The sequence below is a fragment of the Pseudoliparis swirei genome, chromosome 9 (genome assembly GCF_029220125.1).
Source record: "Pseudoliparis swirei isolate HS2019 ecotype Mariana Trench chromosome 9, NWPU_hadal_v1, whole genome shotgun sequence".
NCBI classification, from domain to species: Eukaryota; Metazoa; Chordata; class Actinopteri; order Perciformes; family Liparidae; genus Pseudoliparis; species Pseudoliparis swirei.
This window is the reverse complement of record NC_079396.1, coordinates 28,113,150-28,137,236: the sequence shown is the minus strand read 5'-3', so window position 1 is coordinate 28,137,236 and position 24,087 is coordinate 28,113,150. Positions and strand designations below refer to the sequence as shown.

The window sequence follows — 24,087 nt, the reverse complement described above, 5'->3', positions numbered from 1 at the left end:
CCCCCCCCCCCTCTCCCCTCTCCCGTCACAACAGGACAGCGTCTGATGGACAGATTAGCAAACACCGGCACTTTAAAAAACATCTAAGAAAAAGAGAGTTGTGACTGAGGAGGAAGTGTAGGTGTGTGTGTGTGTGAGTGTGTGTTTGTGTGTGTGTGTGAGTGTGTGTGAGTGTAGGTGTGTGTGAGTGTGTGAGTGTGTGTGTGTGATGAAGATGTAACTGGGTTTTGTTTGTAGGTTTTAAGGTTAAATATTAAAACATTTCTCCTCACATCAGATATAAAAATTATAAATCAATCTTTTAAACTCTGATATTCTGAGATTAGAGCCTCAAATTTACTAGAAAAAAGAAGAAAATAATTCATGGAATATCACCCCGTCAATTATGTTTTAAATTGTTTTTAAATAGCCTAAATAGTATTATTACATTTTACCACAGAGGAAACAAATGTGAATAAAAAGAAAAGAAGTGAATAAAAGAAAATAAATGAAGAAAAGAAGTGAAGAAAAGAAAAGAAATAAAGAAAAGAAGTGAATAAAAGAAAAGAAATGAAGAAAAGAAGTGAAGAAAAAGAAAAGAAGTGAAGAAAAGAAATGAAGAAAAGAAGTGAAGAAAAGAAAATAAGTGAATAAAAGAAAAGAAATAAAGAAAAGAAGTGAAGAAAAGATATGTAGAAAAAGAAAAGAAATAAAGAAGTGAAGAAAAAGAACAGAAACAGAAGTGAAGAAAAGAAAAGAAATGAAGAAAAGAAGTGAAGAGAAGAAGTGAAGAAAAAGAAAATAAGTGAATAAAAGAAAAGAAATGAAGAAAAGAGGTGACGAAAAGAAGTGAAGAGAAGAAGTGAAGAGAAGAAAATAAGTGAGGAAAAGAAGTGAAGAGAAGAAAAGAAGTGAGGAAAAGGGGGGTCATCCTGGACTGAAGACGAGAGAAGAGAGTATCGAGGATTCCTCTGAAAGGGGAATTGCCTCCCCTGTTGGACACACACGTTGGTACAGCCCCCCCCCCCCCCCCCGATGAGGTTATCCCCACTCTAGCCCCGCCCCCTCTGATTCCCTCATGCACGCCCGCTGAGGTTTGATTTCAAATGGAAAAATTAATGGGAGAATAATAGCCTTGGGCCTTGCTCACACAAACACACACACACACAGACACAGACACACACACACACACACACAGACACACACACACACACACACAGACACACACACACAGACACACTTTTTTTTTACACACAGCCGCTGCTTACTTTATCTCTCACTCACTCACCCACTTGCTCAATCACTCGGCACACACACACACACACACACACACACACACACACACTCACACACACACACACACACACACACAGACACACACACAGACACAGACACACAGACACACACACACTCTCACACACACACTCACTCACACACACTCACACACACACACACACACACACACGCACTCACACACACACACACACACACACCAGGGACAGTGCTTACCTTTCACGTGTGAGAGCAGCGGCTGAGAGGATGTCCGTGTGAAGCGGCTCTCGTGGACCTTCACACGTCACTGACTGGGCATTGGATTATCAACATGTTGGCTTTAGTTGCCAATTGGATATAAATGGTAAAAAGAAGATTTTGACCTTTCCATGACCTTGACCTTTGACCCGATCGATTCCAAAATCTAATCAAATGGTCCCCGGATAATAACCAATCATCCCACCAAATGTCATGCGATTCGGTTTAAAACTTTTTTTGTTATGCGAGTAACACGCATACAAATAAATAAATAAATAAATACACGGCGATCAAAACAGAACCTTCTGCATTTTCAATGCGAAGATAATAAGTAAACATACCAGGAGGTGATGATGATGATGATGATGATGATGACGGTGATGATGATGATAGTGATGATGGTGATAATGATGATGATGATGACGATGATGAAACCCTCCTGACGCCTCATGTTCACTTCAGGCTAATATTTCTGCAGAAACAGATTCTGAGATCTTTCCAAGCTTTTAGTGGGAAAAATATTAATTCATATATATATACATATATATACATATGATATATACACATATATATATAATATATATATATGATATATATTGATGTAGATATATACATATATATATATGTATATATCTATACATATGATATATATATCATATATAAATGATATATATACACATATATATCTGTATATATCTATATATATCATTTATATGTATATGATATATATATAGATATAGATACATATTATATCGTGTAATATCAACAGCACCATTAACCTCGTTGCTCTTGGATTTACAGAAAAACAGATTATAAATCAATTTAATTTACTGAACACGAGAAGATCTGACGACTTTTAGAGGGGACGGAAATACACACTCTCACACTCACTCTCACTCAGACACACTCACAACTACACACACTCACTCACTCACACACTCACACACTCTCACTCACAACTACACACACTCACTCACTCACAACTACACACACTCACTCACAACTACACACTCTCACTCTCACACACTCTCACTCTCACACACACTCACAACTACACACACTCACTCACACTCACAACTACACACTCTCACTCTCACACACTCTCACTCTCACACACTCACAACTACACACACTCACTCACACTCACACACTCACACACTCTCACTCTCACTCTCAGTCACAACTACACACTCACTCACTCACTCACACACTCACACACTCTCACTCAGACACACTCACAACTACACACACTCACTCACTCACACACTCACACACTCTCACTCAGACACACTCACAACTACACACACTCACTCACTCACACACTCACAACTACACACACACACACACACACACACACACACACAGGAGATGTGCTCGTTTCATTGAGCTGATAAGGATCCACGCTGGTTGCTGGCATTATGAAATCAAAGTTAAGTCTTGTTGCTCTGAGGCCACAGTGTGTGTGTGTGTGTGTGTGTGTGTGTGTGTGTGTGTGTGTGTGTGTGTGTGTGAGTGTGTGTGTGTGTGTGTGTGTGTGTGTGAGTGTGTGTGTGTGTGTGTGAGAGTGTGTGTGTGTGGGGGGGGGGGGGGGTTTGGTTGCTAAAGAGTTTAAAAGAGGAAGAGGAGTCTCTGTAGAACCAGTCTTGATGTCGGGGAGCCCCGTGGCGCTTTGTGTTCAAACACTCGGCGAGGGGCCGACCTGCGTGGGGCCGGGCGGCAGGATCCCCCCCCCCCCCCAGGATCCCCCCTCCCGCACTTCCTGACTGAGGAAATCTTCACGGTGAACCTACTCCCAGCGCTCCTCTTCACCTCACCACAGACACCTGGCTCAGCAAAACTATGAGAGAGAGAGAGAGAGAGAGAGAGAGAGAGAGAGGGGGAGAGAGAGGGGAGAGAGAGAAGAGAGAGAGAGAGAGAGAGAGAGAGAGGAGGGAGGGGGAGAGAGAGAGGGGGAGAGAGAGAAAGAGAGAGAGAGGGGAGAGAGAGAGAAAGGGGAGAGAGAGAGAGAGAGAGAGACAGAGAGAGAGACAGACAGACAGAGAGAGAGAGAGAGAGAGAGAGAGAGAGAGGGAGAGAGAGAGAACTTTCCAGGCATTTGAGGAGTTCCTATCTCTTCTTTTTTATGATGAATGTTTTGACTCGTGTTCTGGAAGCTGCAGGTTGATGGACTCCAGTCGCTCCTCCTGGTCACATGACCCTCCTCCTCCTCCTGGTCACATGACCCTCCTCCAGGAGGAGCTCTTCCCTCTGATCCCGGGCCGCGGGGTCTTTTACTCCAGCTGCCTGAACAAATGCACATTTATCCATCCTCACAACACTGCTGACCTCTGACCCCTGGCTCAGAACGAACCCTTCAAGGATAAGTTGCCTGAAACCGACTTTCCTTTTTCTAACCAGAAGTTGTTCCGCGTCCACGAAGCCATCGGACCGCGTGGCGACTCCTTCGTCGGTCGCCTCTTCAAAGTCTTTGACTTCGAGGTCACTCGTTGACCCCGCCCCTCGACGGCCGCAAAGTTCAGGCCGAGCTCCAAAAGGCTCCCGGCAGGAGGAGAGAAAACAGGTTTAAATAACGGAGGCGGAAGAAAAAGGGGCGGAGCGAGAGGCAGGAGGCGGGAGGCGGGAGACAGGAGGCAAGAGGCAAGAGGCGAGAGGCGAGAGGCAGGAGGCGAAAGGCGGGAGGTGAGAGGCGGGAGGCGAGAGGCGGGAGGCAGAGCGAGGCGAGAGGCGGGAGGCGAGAGGGAGGCGAGAGGTGAGAGGCGGGAGGCGAGAGGTGAGAGGCGGGAGGCGGGAGGCAGAGTGAGGCGGGAGGTAGAGCGAGGCGAGAGGTGGGAGGTGAGAGGTGAGAGGCGGGAGGCGGGAGAGGTGAGAGGTGAGAGGTGAGAGGCGGGAGACAGGAGACAGGAGGCAAGAGGCAAGAGGCGAGAGGCAGGAGGAGAGGCAGGAGGCGAAAGGCGGGAGGTGAGAGGCGGGAGACGAGAGGCGGGAGGCAGAGCGAGGCGAGAGGGAGGTGAGAGGTGAGAGGTGAGAGGCGGGAGGCAGAGTGAGGCGAGAGGCGGGAGGTGAGAGGTGAGAGGCGGGAGGCGAGAGGCGGGAGGCAGAGTGAGGCGAGAGGTGAGAGGTGAGAGGCGGGAGGCGGGAGGCAGAGTGAGGCGAGAGGTGAGAGGCGAGAGGTGAGAGGTGAGAGGCGGGAGGTGAGAGGCGGGAGGCAGAGTGAGGCGAGAGGCGGGAGGTGAGAGGCGAGAGGTGAGAGGTGAGAGGCGAGAGGCGGGAGGCAGAGTGAGGCGAGAGGTGAGAGGTGAGAGGCGAGAGGTGAGAGGTGAGAGGCGAGAGGCGGGAGGCGGGAGGCAGAGTGAGGCGAGAGGCGGGAGGTGAGAGGTGAGAGGCGGGAGGCGAGAGGCGGGAGGCAGAGTGAGGCGAGAGGTGAGAGGTGAGAGGTGAGAGGCGAGAGGTGAGAGGCGGGAGGCAGAGTGAGGCGAGAGGCGGGAGGTGAGAGGTGAGAGGCGAGAGGTGAGAGGTGAGAGGTGGGAGGTGAGAGGCGGGAGGCGAGAGGCGGGAGGCAGAAAGGCGGAGCGACACAAAGAAAATAAAAGAAACAAGAGAAGGAGCCGCCGTCGCCGTGGGCAACGTGTAGCTTTAATTGTCGCCTCGCGGGGCCGCAGACTCCATCCTGCTCGCATCAAAGAAACACGCTCAACTTTATGAAATGTGTTATTCAGTGTGTGTCCCCCCCCCCCCCCACACACACAAACTCACTTCTCTTTCTTCCCTTTTCCCCACCTCTTTTTGTGTAGCTTTTAGACTTCTTCTCCTCCGCCGTGTTTTTTTCTGCGGCTCGACTTCCTTCCTGCCCAGAAGCACTCGAGTATCTCGTTAGTCCTCTCGCAGCGAACATCTCCATCCGCCAGGAGCGAGGGGGGGGGGGGGGCTCTCCGTGGAGGTGAGACACTGGGATATCATTTAGCTACAGTAATTACACAAAGGGGAAAGAGATGAGAGGCCTCTCTCTCTCTCTCTCCCTCTCCCTCACGTGCAAATAAAACTGACAAAGGGGAAAGATTATAAATATATATAATATACATATATATTTTAAATATATTTATATTATATAATGATGATAAATATATATTATAAAAAAGTAGGGCTGGGCAACGATTACAATTTTTAATCGCGATTAATTGCATGATTTCCCTGATTAATCGCATTTGTATACGCAAAATCCATAATTAATTCAAAAGTAGTGTATAGCGCACTTCTATTTGAAATGTTCTGCCATATGAATGAAAGTGCCATAACATGTGTTGTCCCTGTTAGAGTGAGACACCAGAAAACACTTTCAGTGCAGTTTGTCAATTCCTAGAACTTGACACTTATTTTAAATGTTCTGCCATATGAACTAAAGTGCCATAAAATCTGTCAGGACATTGTCAAATGCACTGTTATGCAGAGACACTGTGACAGAACGCTGGAGTCTGTGAAGCAGGGACGTGATCAAAGGCAGTCGTCTCGCAGCAGCGATCATCTCTGGTGCTCTATCTGCTCAGTGTGGTGACTTTATGTGACACATTCCACTGCTGTGCAACTTCAGTAAAGTGTCAGCAGAATGTCTCTCCTCTGTGTTCATCAGTCAGGGCGTGTGGATGCAGCGCCCACTTCTCATCAATATAATGCTCAGTCACTCCGAGGTCATTGTGGTCACCGAGTGATGTCCAGTCGTCCCCATGAGAGCAACAGCACGTTGTGAAGCTGTCGCTTTGCAGTCCTCTCCTTTCCATCCAGCTCGTGTATTCTCTGTGTGACGTGTGTCTTGAGGGCGTCTCATACCTGCAGTAGCTCTCCACTTCTCTGTGGCGTTGGTTCTCTTGGTTGATCTCCTCCCTGCAGCTCGTCTGCCGAAGCCTCGCTCCACTGTGTGTTTGGTTGTGTGGTTCGCTGGCATCAACGGTGTGTCTCGCATTTAAATGATATTTAAGACTGGAAGTACTCCGGTGATAAGACAATTCATCTTGGCAGTGTTACATATGACTTTGTTTCTGTCGACTCCGCCGTCTTTAAGAACTTTAAATTGAAAATGGCCATTTAAAATCTACGTACTCTTCTCCATGTTTGTTAAACCGCGAATGACTTTCTTTTCCGGTTCCGCAGCAATCAGTAGCAGACTTTTACAAAATAAAATCCTGTGAGCAACACTTTTACAATCATAAAATAAATAATAAAACTTGCATTAACGCGCAATAAAATAATTGTCGGCGTTAATTAATTAACGCGTTAACGTGCCCAGCCCTATAAAAAACTAATATATGCAATATATTTCAAATATAAGTATATTATATGATATATATATTATATAATAATATATATAAAAGTGAGAGAAAAATGTCATTTTTCGTGAGAGACGCATACAAAATTATTTCATTTTACCAGAGATAAAAGAAATAAAGGTGGCACCAAAGTGAAAAGGCTTTACGGAGCTATTTGATCTGTGTGTGTGTGCGTGTGTGTGTGGGGGGGGGGGGGGGGGGGGCGTTACATTTTATTTCATTTACCCGTTGGTGAGCGACAAATGAGACGCTGGATGTGTTTTGTGATAATTACACGTCATCGAGAAACACCGGCGTGAAATAAAAAGACACGATCCAATAAACATTCGGCAAAACATTTCTTTTAAATAAAGTTGAAATGAATACCGTTGCTGCTTCACCTGCCGTCAGATTATGAGGCACACAAATAATAATTAGAATTCTTTTTTTATTCGAGTCATGTCTTTTTTTTTTCTCCGTCGGTTGTGATGAAGCATTCAAGTCATAAAAACAATAAGAAATCAACCAGAGAAAACACAACCGTGAGTTACATTTAAAAACAAAGAAATCTTTAAATTCATATCTCGTCGTTAAATGTAGAAATGTATAGTTACTCATAAAACAACGGCCTCCAGAAACCTGCAGCTGGAGACACTGACTGAAGCACATGAACAGAATGATGAACTGTGCGGAGCTCTACTGCCCCCTGGTGGACGGACACGTGAAGGGAAAAGAAAAGAATAATCTCGCCGAAATGACCCCAAAGAAATATGTTTTTTAAAGAGAAAAGAGAGAAGAACGATCACAGAAGCGACGCGGCGCCGCGGCGGCGCTCTCCTGCCGCGCGGCGCCCGGTGAACGGTTAGCCCTACGGAGAGTTCTGGAAGTCAGAGACGAGATCTACCAGCAGGCAGACGCAAGGGAAACACCACAATGAAGCAGCCAGCGTCGGGCTCCAGTTTGACCCTCTTAGTATTTATTATTTCCAGTAGATCTCTGAAAAAAAACAGAACACAAACACACACACATATACACACACACATATACACTCTCTCTCTCTCTCTCACACTTTACCAAGAACGTGAGAACGTCTGGAGAGTAAACTCTAGAGTTATTACACATTATCGTTACTTGAAACGCCTCCAGCCAGTTAGCCGGCAACAGTTTAGCCACCTAGTGGTCGAACCCTCTTATTACATCAAGTATTGACGACAGGGGGGGGGGGGGGATTTAATCACAACTTTGGAAGTTTTTGGCTCTATGACGGCGCGTCATGTCTGAACTCTAGTAGATATTAGACCGACTGTCAACTCAACTGACTCAACTTTAGGTGGTGGGTGTGGGGGGGGAATAAGAGAGCAGAAACACAGTATCACTCCTAAATCTTACAGTACTAGATGCGGTTTTCCCTTTCTCTCCTTGAAACCATATTGCAGGATTTATTTTCGGAATAATAAACCTATAGATCACCCCCCCCGGTGAAGCTGGTTACCCATCGTAGTACCGCACCACCACCGCCGCCATCCTCCCGTGACGGATGCGTGGCGTCACAGTGCGCTTCCGGCTCCGCCCCCCCTCCCCCCTTCGTTGGAGTCCCGCCTCCATGTGGATTGTCCTGTGCGCCTCAGTTGTCCAGCAGGGAGCGCTGTATCGCCTCCTGGATCATCGTATGCTCGTCCGTGGCGTAATCCTGCAGAGGAGACGGCCAATGAGCGAGCAGATCCTCCACGTGTGTGTGTGCGTGTGTGTAAGCGTGTGTGTAAGCGTGTGTGTGTGTGCGTCTCCACTTACAACAAAGGTGTCGTAGGAGAAGGTGTGTCTGATCTTCAGGTGCTGGAAGAAGTCGGCGCTCCGGTAGTTCGGGTCTCCCCACGGCATCGAGGCACAGATGGGACACACCTGGAGAAAAGAGAGAGAGAAGGAGAGAGAGATGGAGACGCATTCTGATCCGGACCTCACACCCTCTCCTCCTCTCACCCTCACACCCTCACTCCCTCTCCTCACCCTCTCACCCTCACACCCTCACACCTTCTCTCTCTCGCTTTGTCCTCACACCCTCTCTCCTCCTCCCTCGTCCAGAAGCACTATGATATTCATCACGCTCTCCATACTGGGAGCTCTCTGAATTCACTTGTTGTTGTAGTTCAGTTTCCTACCACTTGGCGTGCGTCGCGCGTGTGCTGGGAGGTGCAGTGCTCCACCAGCCCGTCCTGGTCCAGGTTCTGGCAGCTGCAGTACGGGCAGGTGAAGGTGAAGCGGTTCGGTACCGGACTGTGAGGCAGAGAGAGCGTGAACACGTTAGAACACGGACTTAAAGTCGCAGCCGCTTTACAAACGACAACTTAGCTTGTTTGTGAAAAATCTATAAATAAATGTTTACATTAATCCATCTCTACATAGTTAATGTGTAATGACTATTCTCTGGTGTTAATGAAGTCTCTACATAGTGTGTAGAGGCCCATCTCCAGTGTTCTGATGGGACATTGTGTTATCGCCTTAGAAGACTAGCGGAGGGGTAGAAAACCCGCAGATCTATTTTTATGTGAGCGCAGCTGAAAACAGTTATGCTGCTGAGAGAAGCTGTAAAACTGGCCTTCCTTTGAGCCGCAAGAAGAACGACATTAATATTTACTGTAAACATCATTATTTATAACCTCAACGTCTGGAATAGATTTAATATTCATTTTGCAATTAATTTTATAAATAAAAGTGATTTTTCATGAAAAATACAACTTTTGAACGGTAGAGTATATGTAAAAAGATAAAAGCCATTCCACTCATAAGTCTCATTGTTGTCGTCGTTGACGCCTCTTCAGCGTTTCAGCTCTCCAACAACAACATGAATGGCGAATTTGAGTTTCGCTCATCAGGCGACGGAAACACGACCTGGACTCGATGTCCTCGCGACCACGAAAAGGTCACCGCGAGGTCGACCTCTGCGGGAACGAGTCCCGACGCCAGCAAATGAATCGGCGTTTCTCTCTCGATGGATAACATCGTGTTTGTGTTTTACACAAACTGAACACGCGTTCATATTTTAGTTCTACAATGTAAAATACGTCAATAAAGAGAAGTTTCTCCTTTCTCTGAGTGGAGGAGAGGCGTCATGTGACCGCGGTGGAGCTCCTCTACAGGCCAACGGCAGCTTCTTGCAGTCGGCTTTCCTTCACCGTCGGCAATGGAGACTCAGGACTTCCAGATTTCACTTCTGGAATCTTTTTTTCCAAAAAGCTGAGGCCGGTCGGCCCTCGATGCCACGCCTCCGGCGCTCGACGGAATTCGTCACGCCTCCGGCGCTCGACAAAAGACGGCGGCGTCTCCTGCACTCAACGCCACGGCTCCCCTGCTACTCGCTGCGAGCGAGCGCTGGGAAGCCCCGCCCCCTTGCAGTGAATGCGTGCAGACAGCACGACGGGAAGCGGAGGAGCGGCGAGCGCGCTCCGATCGCACGCCATTTCAAAGCTCACCAGAAGCAACCCGTAAAAAGCTTGACCACGACACTTCACTTGCTCATGGGCGTGTCCTTCAGGTCAATCAACAGGCATGCAGGTGTTGCAGGTGTTGCCTCATCAGACTGGATTGCCAGGTGTTCTTAAAACCTTCTTTAGACGCGTGAACCGAGGCCACACGACGCCTTTCAGTGACGGTGTGGGTCATATCGAGTTGTTTTTCACCTGATGATGGCGGGCTGGCTTTGGGCAGTGGTCCTCACTCCCTCCTCAATGTATTCCTGGAATTTTGAGCAGGCAGCCGTGTGGCTTCTCATCTGAGAAAGGCGGACCTGAATAGCAGGATAGAAAAAGGAGAAGAAAAGAAATCGGTAAACACTTGCAATTTAAACACCACGACAACCGTCTCAAGCAGTGTCGGTAATACACCGGGGCAAAGGGCAAAACTGCCCTCTGAAATATAATGTTGCCCCTGATGAGGAGAGGGGCAAAAGATGCCCCCATGACTTCCTCTAATAATTATGATAATTTAATAGCGTTTTGTTTTTGTTGTTTTTTTGTCTGTCCTATCTGTATTGTCCATCTTAGGTTGGTACACACACACACAAAAAATCAATTAAAATATATTTTTAAATTATATAAAAACAAGGAATTAAGTTGTAATTTTTTTAATTAAAATAAATAACCCAAAAATGAATAAGAATAAAATTGAATGCGATTGTCTGATTTATGTTTTCCGCTAAAAAATATATCTAAGAAAACACTTTGACTATGCAGACTACTGCCTGATAATCTTATTATTGCCATTTTTATGACAATTGCCTAAAATAATTATACTTATTATTTTTGAACAAAGGTTACTTCACAAGTTTGATAAAGTGCCCACATTTCTTTTTAAATGCCCCTGGATTTCAGTCAGTGGGGGCAACAATTTATGGAGGACTTAAAATGACTTAAGTATAAATAAATAAATGCATGAATAAATGTATAAATAAATAAATGCTTAAATAAATGAATAAATAAATAAATGCTTAAATAAATGTATAAATACAAGAATAAATTTTAAAAAATGCTTAAATAAATGTATAAATAAATAAATGAATACAGGAATAAATTAGGGCTGCAACTAACGATTATTTTGATAATCGATTAATCGGTTGATTATTGTATCGATTAATCGGATAAAAAAACAAAAAAACTTTAATTTTCAACCCTTTATTCAAAACAGGGTTCGTACGGTCATGGAAAACCTGGAAAAGTCATGGAATTTTTAAATGGCTATTAGCAGGCCTAGAAAAGTAATTGAAAAAAATAAAATCCCAAAATATTTGGAAAAGTAATGCACATTTTTTTATTCAAATGTTAATTTACACGGTATATATACGGTATGCTTTGGAATTCTCATTGTTATTTTAAATACTACATCTTCGCACTTTGTCACGTATAGACAGAGTTTTTACAAAATGTTTAATCATGGAAATTTGGTTTAAAGTCATGGAAAGGTCCTGGAGACCCACTGGTCACCATGGTGATGAACCTGTTCACTGGTCACCATGGTGATGAACCCTGTTCACTGGTCAGCATGTGATGAACCTGTTCACTGGTCAGCATGTGATGAACCCTGTTCACTGGTCACCATGGTGATGAACCTGTCCACTGGTCACCATGGTGATGAACCTGTTCACTGGTCACCATGGTGATGAACCGTCACAAACAGACTGACAGCTCTCCTCTCCTGAGCAGTGGTCCCCATTTGGACCCCTGAACAATATCAGAGACGCGTTCCGAGTTATTATTGTGTTCACCTGGCCCGCTGCCGTTGAGATTACAGTGAGACGCGGAAAAAATGTGAAGTGGTGCTCTTCACAATAAAACATCTTTGATGGACGTGTCGCGTCTCGGCCAATCAGCGTTCAGATGTCCACAGCGTTTGGGAAATTAGGTTAGCTTGAATGTTAGTCCGCTCCATCTGCTGCTGTCACGCTGCACGGTGGAGCGATACTAACTTAGCACTTAGCTCGATGAATGTCTCCGACGACGTGAATGACTTCCGCATCCAGCGCCACGTGAGCAGCAGCAGCCAATTAGATTCATCAACAGAGGAGCAGCTCAGCGCTGATTGGCTCTCCCTCCGCTCTTGTTTCTCCTGCGCCGCTCTGCGCTCAACTCAACTTTGTTTATACTCCGTGACTTATTGAGCGCCGTAATAATCGCGCGACACAACGAATCGATAATGAAATTCGTTGCCAACTATTTTAAGAAATCGATTTTTATCGATTAGTTGTTGCAGCCCTAGAATAAATCAATATGTTATACTTAAACAAGAAATCATTAAATAAATCTATTTCTACATTTCTGTATTTCTTCATATATTTAAATCTCTATTTATGTGTCCACACGTATTTCTTAATTTATTTATGCGTGACATTTATGTGTCCTTATATGCAAATGAGCTGGGCGGTCCGAACCTCTGACTGAAGGATGATTGGTCACAGGAGTGTGATGCACCTGGTGTGTTGTGCTCTACGACTTCAGCCTTGCATATGTTGTTGAAGTTGTCTCGCTCAGCTAACCGTTAGCAGAAGTTAGCCTAGACAGCCTGTATTTCCTGTATTTATTTATATATTTATTTAAGCATTTATTTATTTATTCCTATATTTATACTTAAGTAATTTTAAGTCCTCCATAAAATTACCCCCTAAAACATATGTAAATGTCCTCCCCTGGTCTCAAGTGTCGTGACGATACGGCGCCACAGCGCTCCGTCTAAACCCCGCCCACCCCCACCCTGCACACGCCAACCACAACCGTACCTGCGCTCCGCACCCCTTGCAAGCGGCCACGGACGACTGGATCTTTAGCTCGAGCTCCGCGGCTTTAGTCCAGTGGCCGAGCCCGGCCCGGCACACGGCGCAGACGGGCTTCTGTGGGCGCAAACACTCCTGCAAACAACTGTGGCAGAACCTGGCAGGAGACGGGGGTGAAGAAAAACACAAGAGAAACGATCAAACGACTAAAAATTAATCTGAATTAATAATATATATATATTTTAAATATGTATTAAAGACTATGTGACAGGTGCAGGAGCGGCTTGGTATCGGAGCGTGACAATTAACTTGCAATAGAAAATATGAAGAATTTCCAATAAAATGTGGTAAACAAACAAATAAAGTGTGTTAAAAAAAAGTACAATTTGATATAAAACTATATACAAGTTGTCTTCTGGGGGAAAAGGGTTCGTTTACAAGTATTCCTACGAATAAAATAGGAATAAAAAACCCAGAAACAGGTGCCGTCAGCCACTGGAAGACTCCTATAAAGCCTGAGAGCTTGCCGTGTATCCGATGGAAAGGAAGTTGCGCGCTGGGAGTTGTAGTCCTTCGAAGCAGGTTGATGAGTCAAAGCGACGGCCATGTGAACTACAACTCCCAGGTGAGGCCGCCTCTTTGATGTAAACAAAACTGAAACTGATTTATCGAACAGACATTGTTTTTTAAAAAAAATTTTTTTAAATAAACATGCATGTGAGCAACATATAAATACAAGTAAACAGGGTGTGCGCGCTCGAGGTTTTCGCGGCTACGACCGCGCGACACGTTTAACAATAAACGAGCCTTTCTTCTCCCCCCCCCCTGTGTTATTTGGTGGTTCGGGGGGGGGGGGGGGGAGTCAGGACAGTAGAAATAAAAAGGTCCATTTTACTCACGTGTGGCTGCATTGTGTGGTCACGGGACTGTCGAAGATCTCCAGACAAACGGGGCAGACGAATTCCGACATGTCGCCGGTCCCGTCGGAGACGTTCTTCTTGTGCTGTGCTGCACTGATCCCTCCGAGCGTCGCCATTTTTCTTTTTTCCCTTCGCCCAGACCGTCCCCGCCGTTATGACGTCATCGGGTTCTGTTTTTGTGGGCGGAGCTATCTCTCGGAAGGACAAACGTATTTATTGTGTTAATACACGTTTTACACACCAATGTACGACTTTAAAAAACAATACATTTATCAATACATTTGTGTATATTTTGTTTATTATATAAATAAATTATATAATATTATAATTATTATAATATAGATAATTATAATAATACATATATATAATATATACATATAATATAATATATAATAATATAAATATAATAAATATATATATATATAAATATAATAATTAATAATTATTATATAAATATATATAATTATAATATACAATATTATTATTGTATTTATATATAATATATACGTGTCGATTACAAGGTGATATATCTTACACATATATTATTTTGTGTTTAATACCAAAAGGATATTCACATTTGAGGAGGCATTATTGCTTAAAATGAGTAATCAATGTATAATAAACAATGTAATTGTATTGAAAAATGAACCCGGAGCATAAATATATTTAATTATGATGAATGGTAAACATAATATCGACATTTTCCACAAAAAATACCGTATATTCGGGTGATGTAGTTGGATTCTGAAGCTCCTCCCCCTCCGGCTCAAACAGCACGTGGGCCGTCCCGCTGCTGACGAACGGTCAGAACCGGTGGCGCATGCGCGTTGGGCTGATGGGAATTTCCAACAGCTGAGGAGGAGGAGGCGTAGCTAGCCGAGGCTAGCACTCGTAATAAAGGTAAGATGCGCTCGTGGCCGCTCGATAAAACGGCGGGGTATCTCATCAATGGACCAAGTCACACAAGAGTCACGCCACGACGGCGGAGTGTGCGTGAATACTTGACTCGGAGATGAGTAAAGATACATATCTGGCGATGGACCGCCCTGCTAGCTTAAAGCAAACGTTGAGCTAGCCAGCTGCGCTGAAATGGGCGTTCACTGCTGAGCCGAGACTCAGAGTGCGCGTGAGCGCGCGCGCGCGTGTGTGGGCGTGTTGGGGGATAAATAGCAGCTGAAGCTACATTAATACATATACACATATACATATATATGTATATGTATGTATGTGATTCTCGTGCTCCACATTGCGCCCTCAGTGTGCGGTGCAGGGCTCTGCGTGGTGTGCGGTGCAGGGCTCTGCGTGGTGTGCGGTGCAGGGCTCTGCGACTGCGGTCAACTCAGCCGACACTTACATTTCTGAGCACCTATAGACTGATGTTGACGGTAAACGCATTCGATCAGGAGCGCGCGAGGGTTTTGATAAAGTTAGCGGAATGAACTACGTGAAACAACATCCGTTTTTCAAAATAAGATGTCGACAAATCATACACTAACATATACAAGTAAACAATTAACTGATTTCGAATCTTTATAGATCGTTTCTGAGATTTAGCTTAAATTATGCTAACATTAAAACTTTTTTACTGTACCAAGGAAGAGTTAATAACTCAGACTTTTTATGTTAAAAAATTCCTGTATATAGATTTCCCCAAGAGTTCCAGGAAATTAATGATGCAGCTGTGTTCAAGACAGTCCTGACTTCCATTATCCTGGAAATCAGACATATCTACGGTCCCAATTGGGAGATATTTCAAATTAAAAGTCCTAAATGTTTAAAGAAATCGGTCATTTCTTTAATGTTTGAAGTGCTTTATATATGTTTTTCCTCATAAGCCCCGGCATTGACTGATGCAGCTGTGTTCAGGACAATCTTGACTTCCATTATCCTGGGAATCAGACATATCTTCGTTACATGCTCGTTACCGCTAAAAGTAGTGGACTCCCAACACTGCTCGTAGCCATACGACAGATGTGTGTGTGTGTGTGTATATATATGTATATATATATATACATATATAATGGCCACATACGGTTTCTGAAAATAGTGATGCCTAGGCCCCCCCTCTCATGTTTGAGCCATGTGAGAGCAGACTTCCCTTAAGTGCGTGTGTAGGTAGATAGTTGTGTGTGTAATAGTGATGCCTACGCACCCCCCCCCCCCCCCCCATGTTTGAGCCATACAGGACTGTCTCAGAAAATTAGAATATTGTGATGAAGTTCTTTATTTTCTGCAATGCAATTAAAAAAACAAAAATGTCATGCATTCTGGATTCATTACAAATCAACTGAAATATTGCAAGCCTTTTATTCTTTTAATATTGCTGATTATGGCTTACAGCTTAAGAAAACTCAAATATCCTATCTCTAAATATTAGAATATCATGAAAAAGTATACTAGTAGGGTATTAAACAAATCACTTGAATTGTCTAATTAACTCGAAACACCTGCAAGGGTTTCCTGAGCCTTGACAAACACTCAGCTGTTATAAATCTTTTTTTTACTTGGTCTGAGGAAATATTAAAATTTTATGAGATAGGATTTTAGAGTTTTCTTAAGCTGTAAGCCATAATCAACAATATTAAAAGAATAAAAGGCTTGCAATATTTCAGTTGATTTGTAATGAATCCAGAATGCATGACATTTTTGTTTTTTTAATTGCATTACAGAAAATAAAGAACTTCATCACAATATTCTAATTTTCTGAGACAGTCCTGTATGAGAGCAGACTGTGTGTGTGGGTAGGTGTGTGTGTGTGGGTAGATAGGTGTGTGTGTGTGTGTGGGTAGGTGAGTGTGTGTGTGTGTGGGTAGATAGGTGTGTGTGTGTGTGTGGGGGGGGGGGGGTAGATAGATGTGTGTGTGTGTGGGTAGATAGATGTGTGTGTGTGTGTGGGTAGGTGTGTGTGGGTAGATAGGTGTGTGTGGGGGGGGGTAGATAGATGTGTGTGTGTGTGATTCCCAGTAATCCCTCCTGTGTCTTCACAGCTCAGAAGAATCTCACGGTCCTGACGGCTCCACGATGAGTGACCTTGAGCTCGGCACCCGCTGAAAATAAAAAAGCCCTGAGGCGTGGCGTTGGCATCGCGGGAGCGCAAAGAAAAGAAAAACTCGACGCCACCGGAGGCCGAGTTTGACCCCGGAAGAGAGTCGGGGTCTTGGAGCCGGTCCAGAGATGCCCGTACGGAGGCGTCCCTCCAGGCCGCAGCCCAGCGACGCCAACTGACACGACCAACTGACACGACCACGACCAACTGACACGACCAACTGACACGACCACGACCAACTGACACGACCACGACCAACTGACACGACCACGACCAACTGACACGACCAACTGACACGACCACGACCAACTGACACGACCACGACCAACTGACACGACCAACTGACACGACCACGGCCGCTCGTTGGTAAAGGATGAGCCGCTGATTGGATGCAAAACCTCGACCCTCTTCCACGCCGTCGTTGAAGCGCGCCGGCCAAAAGCGTTCCGCGGTGAATCATGCTGACCGACGCGCGGCGCTCGACCGCGGCGCCGCGGTGCGGAGGACGCTGAGCGGCCGAGGCGCCCTCAGAGAAGCGGAGGCGGCAGCCGGTCGATAATGGACGCCAAGTTAAAGGAGGACCTGTTCCGAAGGTACGTGACGCTGCTGGAGAGGCGCCTGGAGGGCGGCGGCGGGGACCCCACGCCGGGGGGCGACCGCTGGCGGCCCCGCGATAGCGAGGCGCTGCTCTCCACGGCCACGGCGCTGCTGGGCGCCTACCAGCCCGACCCGGGCCAGCGGTTCCGGATGGTGCGCTACTACGAGGTGGTGGAGAACTCTCTGCGCTACCAGAGGGGCGGCAACATCAAGAGCCTGGAGAGGGCCTTCCACACGCTGGAGACGCTCTGCACCAACCTGCTGCTCTTCCCCTGGAAGAAGGAGTTCAGGTGCATCAAGGTGAGGCGTTCAGGGACACCTGGAAACGGCAGATTTTAAGATGGTCATTTCCAGGCCTGGAAAAGTCATGGAAAAAAAAATTTAATCACAAGTTTTGGAAAAGTCCTGTAAATCCATCGGTCAACGTGTGTCAGAACGCTGCACTTAAAGAAATCATAACTCATAAATATGTCGGCGCTGTTTGGGAGTTTGAAGAAAGGAGAAAAGAAGCTGCATGAATCCTCTCAGCCTCAAAGGGACGGCAGGACAAACACCTCCAGACCTGAGGCAGAGAGACACAGGTCACACGGGTCACAGGTCACACAGGTCACACAGGTCACACGGGTCACGCAGGTCTCACAGGTCACGCAGGTCACACAGGTCACGCAGGTCACACAGGTCACACAGGTCACGCAGGTCACACAGGTCACGCAGGTCACACAGGTCACACAGGTCACGCAGGTCACAGGTCACGCAGGTCACACAGGTTACACAGGTCACACAGGTCACAGGTCACGCAGGTTACACAGGTTACAGGTTACACAGGTCACGCAGGTCACACAGGTCACGCAGGTCACACAGGTCACACAGGTCACAGGTCACGCGGGTCACACAGGTCACACGGGTCACGCAGGTCACACAGGTCACGCAGGTCACACGGGTCACAGGTTACGCGGGTCACACAGGTCACACGGGTCACACAGGTCACACGGGTCACGCAGGTCACACGGGTTACGCAGGTCACACAGGTCACAGGTCACACGGGTTACACAGGTCACACAGGTTACGCAGGTCACACAGGTCACACGGGTCACACAGGTCACACAGGTCACACGGGTTACACAGGTTACGCGGGTCACACAGGTCACACAGGTTACACAGGTTACGCAGGTCACACAGGTTACGCAGGTCACACAGGTCACACGGGTTACGCGGGTCACACAGGTTACGCGGGTCACACAGGTCACACAGGTCACACGGGTCACACAGGTCACACAGGTTACGCGGGTCACACAGGTCACACAGGTCACACAGGTCACACAGGTTACGCAGGTCACACAGGTTACGCAGGTCACACAGGTTACACAGGTCACACAGGTCACAGGTTACACGGGTCACACAGGTCACACAGGTCACACAGGTTACACGGGTCACACGGGTCACGCAGGTTACGCGGGTCACACAGGTCACACAGGTCACAGGTCACACGGGTCACACAGGTTACACGGGTCACACAGGTCACACGGGTCACGCAGGTTACGCGGGTCACACGGGTCACACGGGTTACACGGGTCACACGGGTCACACGGGTTACGCAGGTCACAGGTCACACAGGTTACACGGGTCACACGGGTCACACGGGTCACAGGTCACAGGTCACGCAGGCCGCCCCCCCCACGCCGCCCTGAGGACCCGGCAGCTCTCCTCAGTGCTTTGACTTCCTGCCTTATCGCTGCTGTAAAGAGAATCACAACACGGCTTCTTATTGACGAGAGAATATCAAACAACAGAATATTTAACGTAAAAATAAGTTCCGTCTGTTCACCGTTCAGAAGGGCGACTTCCTCTGGAGACGAGGGAATAATGAATAAAGGACGGATTTATTTATTATTATTTAACTCGTTATTATTGAACCAATGAGTTGAAGTTTAAATGTTGGACGTTTACTTTGGTACCAAGACCTGAAGCAGCCGCTGCTCTGCCTGCTTCCTCTTCCTCCGTGTTTCCTCTTCCTCCGTGTGTTTCTGACCCTCCTCTTCCTCTGTGTGTTTCTGACCCTCCTCTTCCTCTCTGTGTTTCTGACCCTCCTCTTCCTCTCTGTGTTTCTGACCCTCCTCTTCCTCTCCGTGTTTCTGACCCTCCTCTTCCTCTCCGTGTTTCTGACCCTCCTCTTCCTCCAGACCTTCACCGGGCCGTACGTGTACCACCTGCAGGCGGCCATCTCTGACGGCGAGCTGCGCACGCTGCTGCGCGCCATCGGCTACGCCTCCGACCACGACGCCCAGTTCCGCCTGCGCGAGCAGCCGGGCGGCGCCGCCCACCTGCGGCAGCTGGCCTTCGAGCTCTTCCTGTCGCAGGCCGAGTGCCGCCTGCTGGGCGAGGTGGTGGCGTTGGCCCGCGGCGCCGCCTCGGAGCTGGAGGCCCTGGAGCTGCGGCGCGGCTGCCGGGACGACGCGGCCGGCTGCGCCGAGGCGCTGCGGCGCCGCGACAGCCTGGCGCCCGACATGGCGCGGCTGTCGGTGCGGCCGCGGGCGCGGAGCGGCCGCACGGGCGCCAGCTGCGGCGCGGCGGCGGCCGGCCCTCCAAGTCCGTGGACGTCACGGACGGCGCCGGCCACTGGCACGCCGCGGCGAGCAAGCCGGTGCTGAAGGCGTCGCTGAGCCTCCGCAAGGAGACGCTGTTCGTGGACGCCGAGGAGGACGGCGAGGACGAGATCCTGCGGCCCTGCTCCTCCCTCTTCTCCGCGGCGCCGCCCTCCTACGGCGCCGCCGCCGACTTCGTCCCGATCCAGTCGCCTCCCCCGGCGGACGCGTCCTACCACCTGACCTCGCTGGATGAGGTGGACCTGTACACGGAGCGCGGCCGAGAGCCGCGCGACGCCAGGGAGGCGTGGCTCCTGAAGGCGCACGGCGGCGCCGCCAAGTGCCAGGGCTGCGGCGCGGCGTGCGGCGCGGCGTGCTGCCAGCGGTGCGACGTGACGCTCTGCCCCGCCTGCCGCGACGCGGACCCCGCCCCCTGCTGCGGCCCGCAGGAACACCACCACGCCAAGGCGCCGAGGCCCCTCCCCCTCGACGGATACATCCCCGTCAAGGAGAAGCTGTCCGTCTACTCCAGCGCCCACGCCGCCCTGCACACGCTCAGCCACGCCCACATGGCGGAGAAGCCGCTCGTGTCCGCCAAGCTGTTCGCCAGCAAGGCCGGCGCTCTGACGGCGGCGAAGGGCTGCGACCGGCTGAGCGGCGGCGGCGGCGGGTCGCGGTGCGGCTTCTGCAACAAGCCGGGGGCGTCCTCCACCTGCCTGAGCTGCTCCAAGGTGTCGTGTGACTCGTGCGTCGGCCTCTACTCACAGGACGTGTGCTCCAGGAAGAGTCCTCAGCACAGCTTCGTGCCCAACCACCAGCTGCACTTCAAGGCCGGCGCCGCGTCCCACCTGGTGTACCGCTGACCCCCCCCCCCCCCCTCTTAGCTACGCTATTGCTTCAGCCCCCCCCCCCCCCTGTACATTTCCTCTGGGTGGCGCCATGTCACTCGCCCATCTCTCTCTCTCCGCCTTGTACAAGTTCAGGCCTTTAAAAAAAACCTCTCTCCTTCTTCCTTTTGCTCTGAGTCGTCATGTGATGTTGTAGCCCCGCCCCCCCCCCCCCCCTCAGAAGGGAAACTGGAGAAAAGGGAGTTTTATTTCCTTCTCATTCTGAATGAATTCCGTCCAAATGAACAAATATAAATATATCTATATATATACTTTGCCTAACTTCTCAGCTGTGTGTGTGTGTGTGGGTGGTGAAGTATTTTTTAAACTTGAAAAACAAATAGGAAAAAGAACACAAGTGAAAACACTGGAAGTCAATAGTTTATATTTTTTAATCTATTCTCTAGAACAATGTGAGACTGTTGGGCATGAGGTGTGGTGGGGGGGGGGGGGGGGGGGTAAACTTGAGCCAATGGTCAGATGCCATATATTCTATTTAAAAATTAAAACTAAATGCTCATGCCTCATCCGTGAACCCTCAGAGTGACTGAAGGAACGCTGCTGTGGACGTCTGGTTGGTCCTCCTCCTCCTCCCTTCATTTATTGTTTCCGTGTTGCAAGTGAACGCACCGTAACTGTTGGCTGGTGATTTGTTTGATTTAATGTTCACTGAATCCTCGTTGTTTAAACATGTTCTCCTGTTTCATGGATCATCAGTTGGTCACGGACATGAGGATTAAAGTCCTGGAGCCCAGAGACGGTGGAACGCGCTCTAAAGGTCGCCGGAGGTCACGCGTCCTCTCACTCCGAACACGTTGACCTCTAAACCGCCAGAGGACGAACCAACTCAACGTAAACGCCGCCATGTTCTTAGCGTTCAGCCGGCGTGTAACAACCACGACTAAAGACGGCGCCGCAGGAAATAACATTCAATATTTTAGTCTTTGAAGAAGATGGAATTCGTCACAGTTTTTGCACTATTTTATTATTATTAATGGTGTTATTATCACAGGGTTCTTGTGGGCTTGTTTCAAAAATGCGCATGACATTTATAACATTTATTTTAAAGAAGAGTAAAGACGTGTTATTTTGGCACCTGAACGCTGCTACATGAAATGAAAACAGACACACACACAGACAGACAGAGACACACACAGACAGACACACACATACAGACACACACAGAGACACACACACTGACAGAGACACACAGACACATATAGACACACACAGACACACACACAGACAGACACACACACACATATAGACACAGACAGACACACACACAGAGACAGACACGCACACAAACACATACAGACACACACACGCAGACACACACACAGACAGAGACAGACACATATAGACACACAGAGACAGACACACAGAGACACACACTGACAGACAGACACACACACATACAGACACACACAGAGACACACACACACATACAGACACACACAGAGACACACACACTGACAGACAGACACACACAGACAGACACACAGACAGAGACAGACACATATAGACAGACACACACAGAGACACACACAGACAGACACACATACAGACACTGACAGAGACACACAGACACACACAGACAGACACACACACACACACACAGAGACAGACACACGCACACACAAACACATACAGACAGAGACAGACACATATAGACAGACACACACTGACAGACAGACACACACACATACAGACACACACAGAGACACACACACTGACAGACAGACACAGACAGACACACACATACAGACACACACACACACACATGGATGTCTGTGATGATTCTTTTCGTGTTTCTGTTAATTACTTTTTAATTATTTGGTTTAAACTGAGTGTCTCACAGAGGAGACCCTGTGACCTTTGACCTTTGGGATAAGTGACGGGTCGTTTTGAGACGTCGCGCTGATCTTGGGGCATCGCTTATTTTTTGTTTTGTGTTCATCTCATCCGACGAAGCCTTTGTTTTTTACATCCTTTTAATATTTTAAGATTAAATAAATCCTCCAGCAGCAGAACAAAGAAGCCGAGTGAAGAACAAGCGGAGCGTCCCTGTGGCGCACGGCTGTGGGTTGTTGTTGTTGTTGTTCCTCTTTCTGCCGCCACCCTCCATGTACCCCCCCCCCCCCCCTCCCTCCACCTTGGCACCGAGGATCATTGCACAATATGAAGGCGTATGCACCTTCAAGATCAAAATGTGGGCATATATGGGGGGGGGGGGGGGGGGTAAATAGCCAAAACTTAATTGGTGGGAAAAAATCTATATAAATGAGATTTTATAAAATAATTTAAAGAATAAAATTCTGTGAAGAAATTCTTGTCCTTTTCTTTTCTTTTGTTTTGGTGTTTGTGGGTTATTTGATGTTTATTAGGATTGCATGTTCAGTCTCTGCTTCTAAAACCAACACAAACATGTTTTATTTTTATTCTCCACAGGTTTAAAAGTTCGTTCGATGGTTCAGTTCTGTCATCCTCGTTTCCTTCACTTGTTTCCTAACATGAGACAGGAAGTCCTCAATTCATCGCTTAGATCTTCTTCCAACTTTTAGTTCCAGTTCCCCAAAATGACCACTAGGTGGTGACAGAGCCGTACGTGTGTGTGTGTGTGTGTGTGTGTGTGTGTGTGTGTGTGTGTGTGTGTGTGTGTGTGTGTGTGTGTGTGTGTGTGTGTGTGTGTGTGTGTGTGTGTGTGTGTGTGTGTGTGTGTGTGTGTGTGTGTGTGTCCACTCGTTTGCTTCTCCCTCTCGGTTCCACTCAGGTTTTTTAAATTATTTTTGTCTCACCCAATTACTTTGAAGAGAGCTAAAGGGCCAGCGTCACAATGCTGCTCCCCATCTCGTCTGTTACAGAGTCACTCTGGAAAAATGAGGAAATGTTCCACATCAAGAGAAGTAGAGTCACTATATAGACTTCTATACAACCAGAGGAGCCTCCTGATGGTCAGGAGAGAATGCAGCTTTAACACATGAAGCATAGAC

The 24,087-nt window shown here is 47.6% G+C and overlaps 2 protein-coding genes across 2 annotated transcripts; one reads left to right on the top strand and one right to left on the bottom strand.

Annotated features, from left to right (window-relative positions):
• Positions 1 to 7,234: 7,234 nt before the first annotated feature.
• On the bottom strand, positions 7,235 to 14,131 carry rnf114 (ring finger protein 114). Its single transcript, XM_056422563.1, has 6 exons — positions 13,962 to 14,131; positions 13,069 to 13,219; positions 10,481 to 10,587; positions 8,963 to 9,077; positions 8,598 to 8,705; positions 7,235 to 8,496 (listed from the first exon to the last, which is right to left on the bottom strand). Exons 1-6 carry the CDS (start codon positions 14,096 to 14,098, stop codon positions 8,431 to 8,433), a joined length of 684 nt encoding a protein of 227 aa, XP_056278538.1. The 5' UTR covers positions 14,099 to 14,131; the 3' UTR covers positions 7,235 to 8,430.
• Positions 14,132 to 14,729: 598 nt separating this feature from the next.
• spata2 (spermatogenesis associated 2) lies at positions 14,730 to 23,423 on the top strand. The gene is given in 4 exon segments (XM_056422545.1): positions 14,730 to 14,882; positions 16,970 to 17,925; positions 19,806 to 20,151; positions 20,154 to 23,423. Coding segments are annotated over 3 exon segments (1,602 nt in total). The 5' UTR covers positions 14,730 to 14,882; positions 16,970 to 17,586; the 3' UTR covers positions 21,071 to 23,423.
• The last annotated feature ends 664 nt before the right edge of the window (positions 23,424 to 24,087 follow it).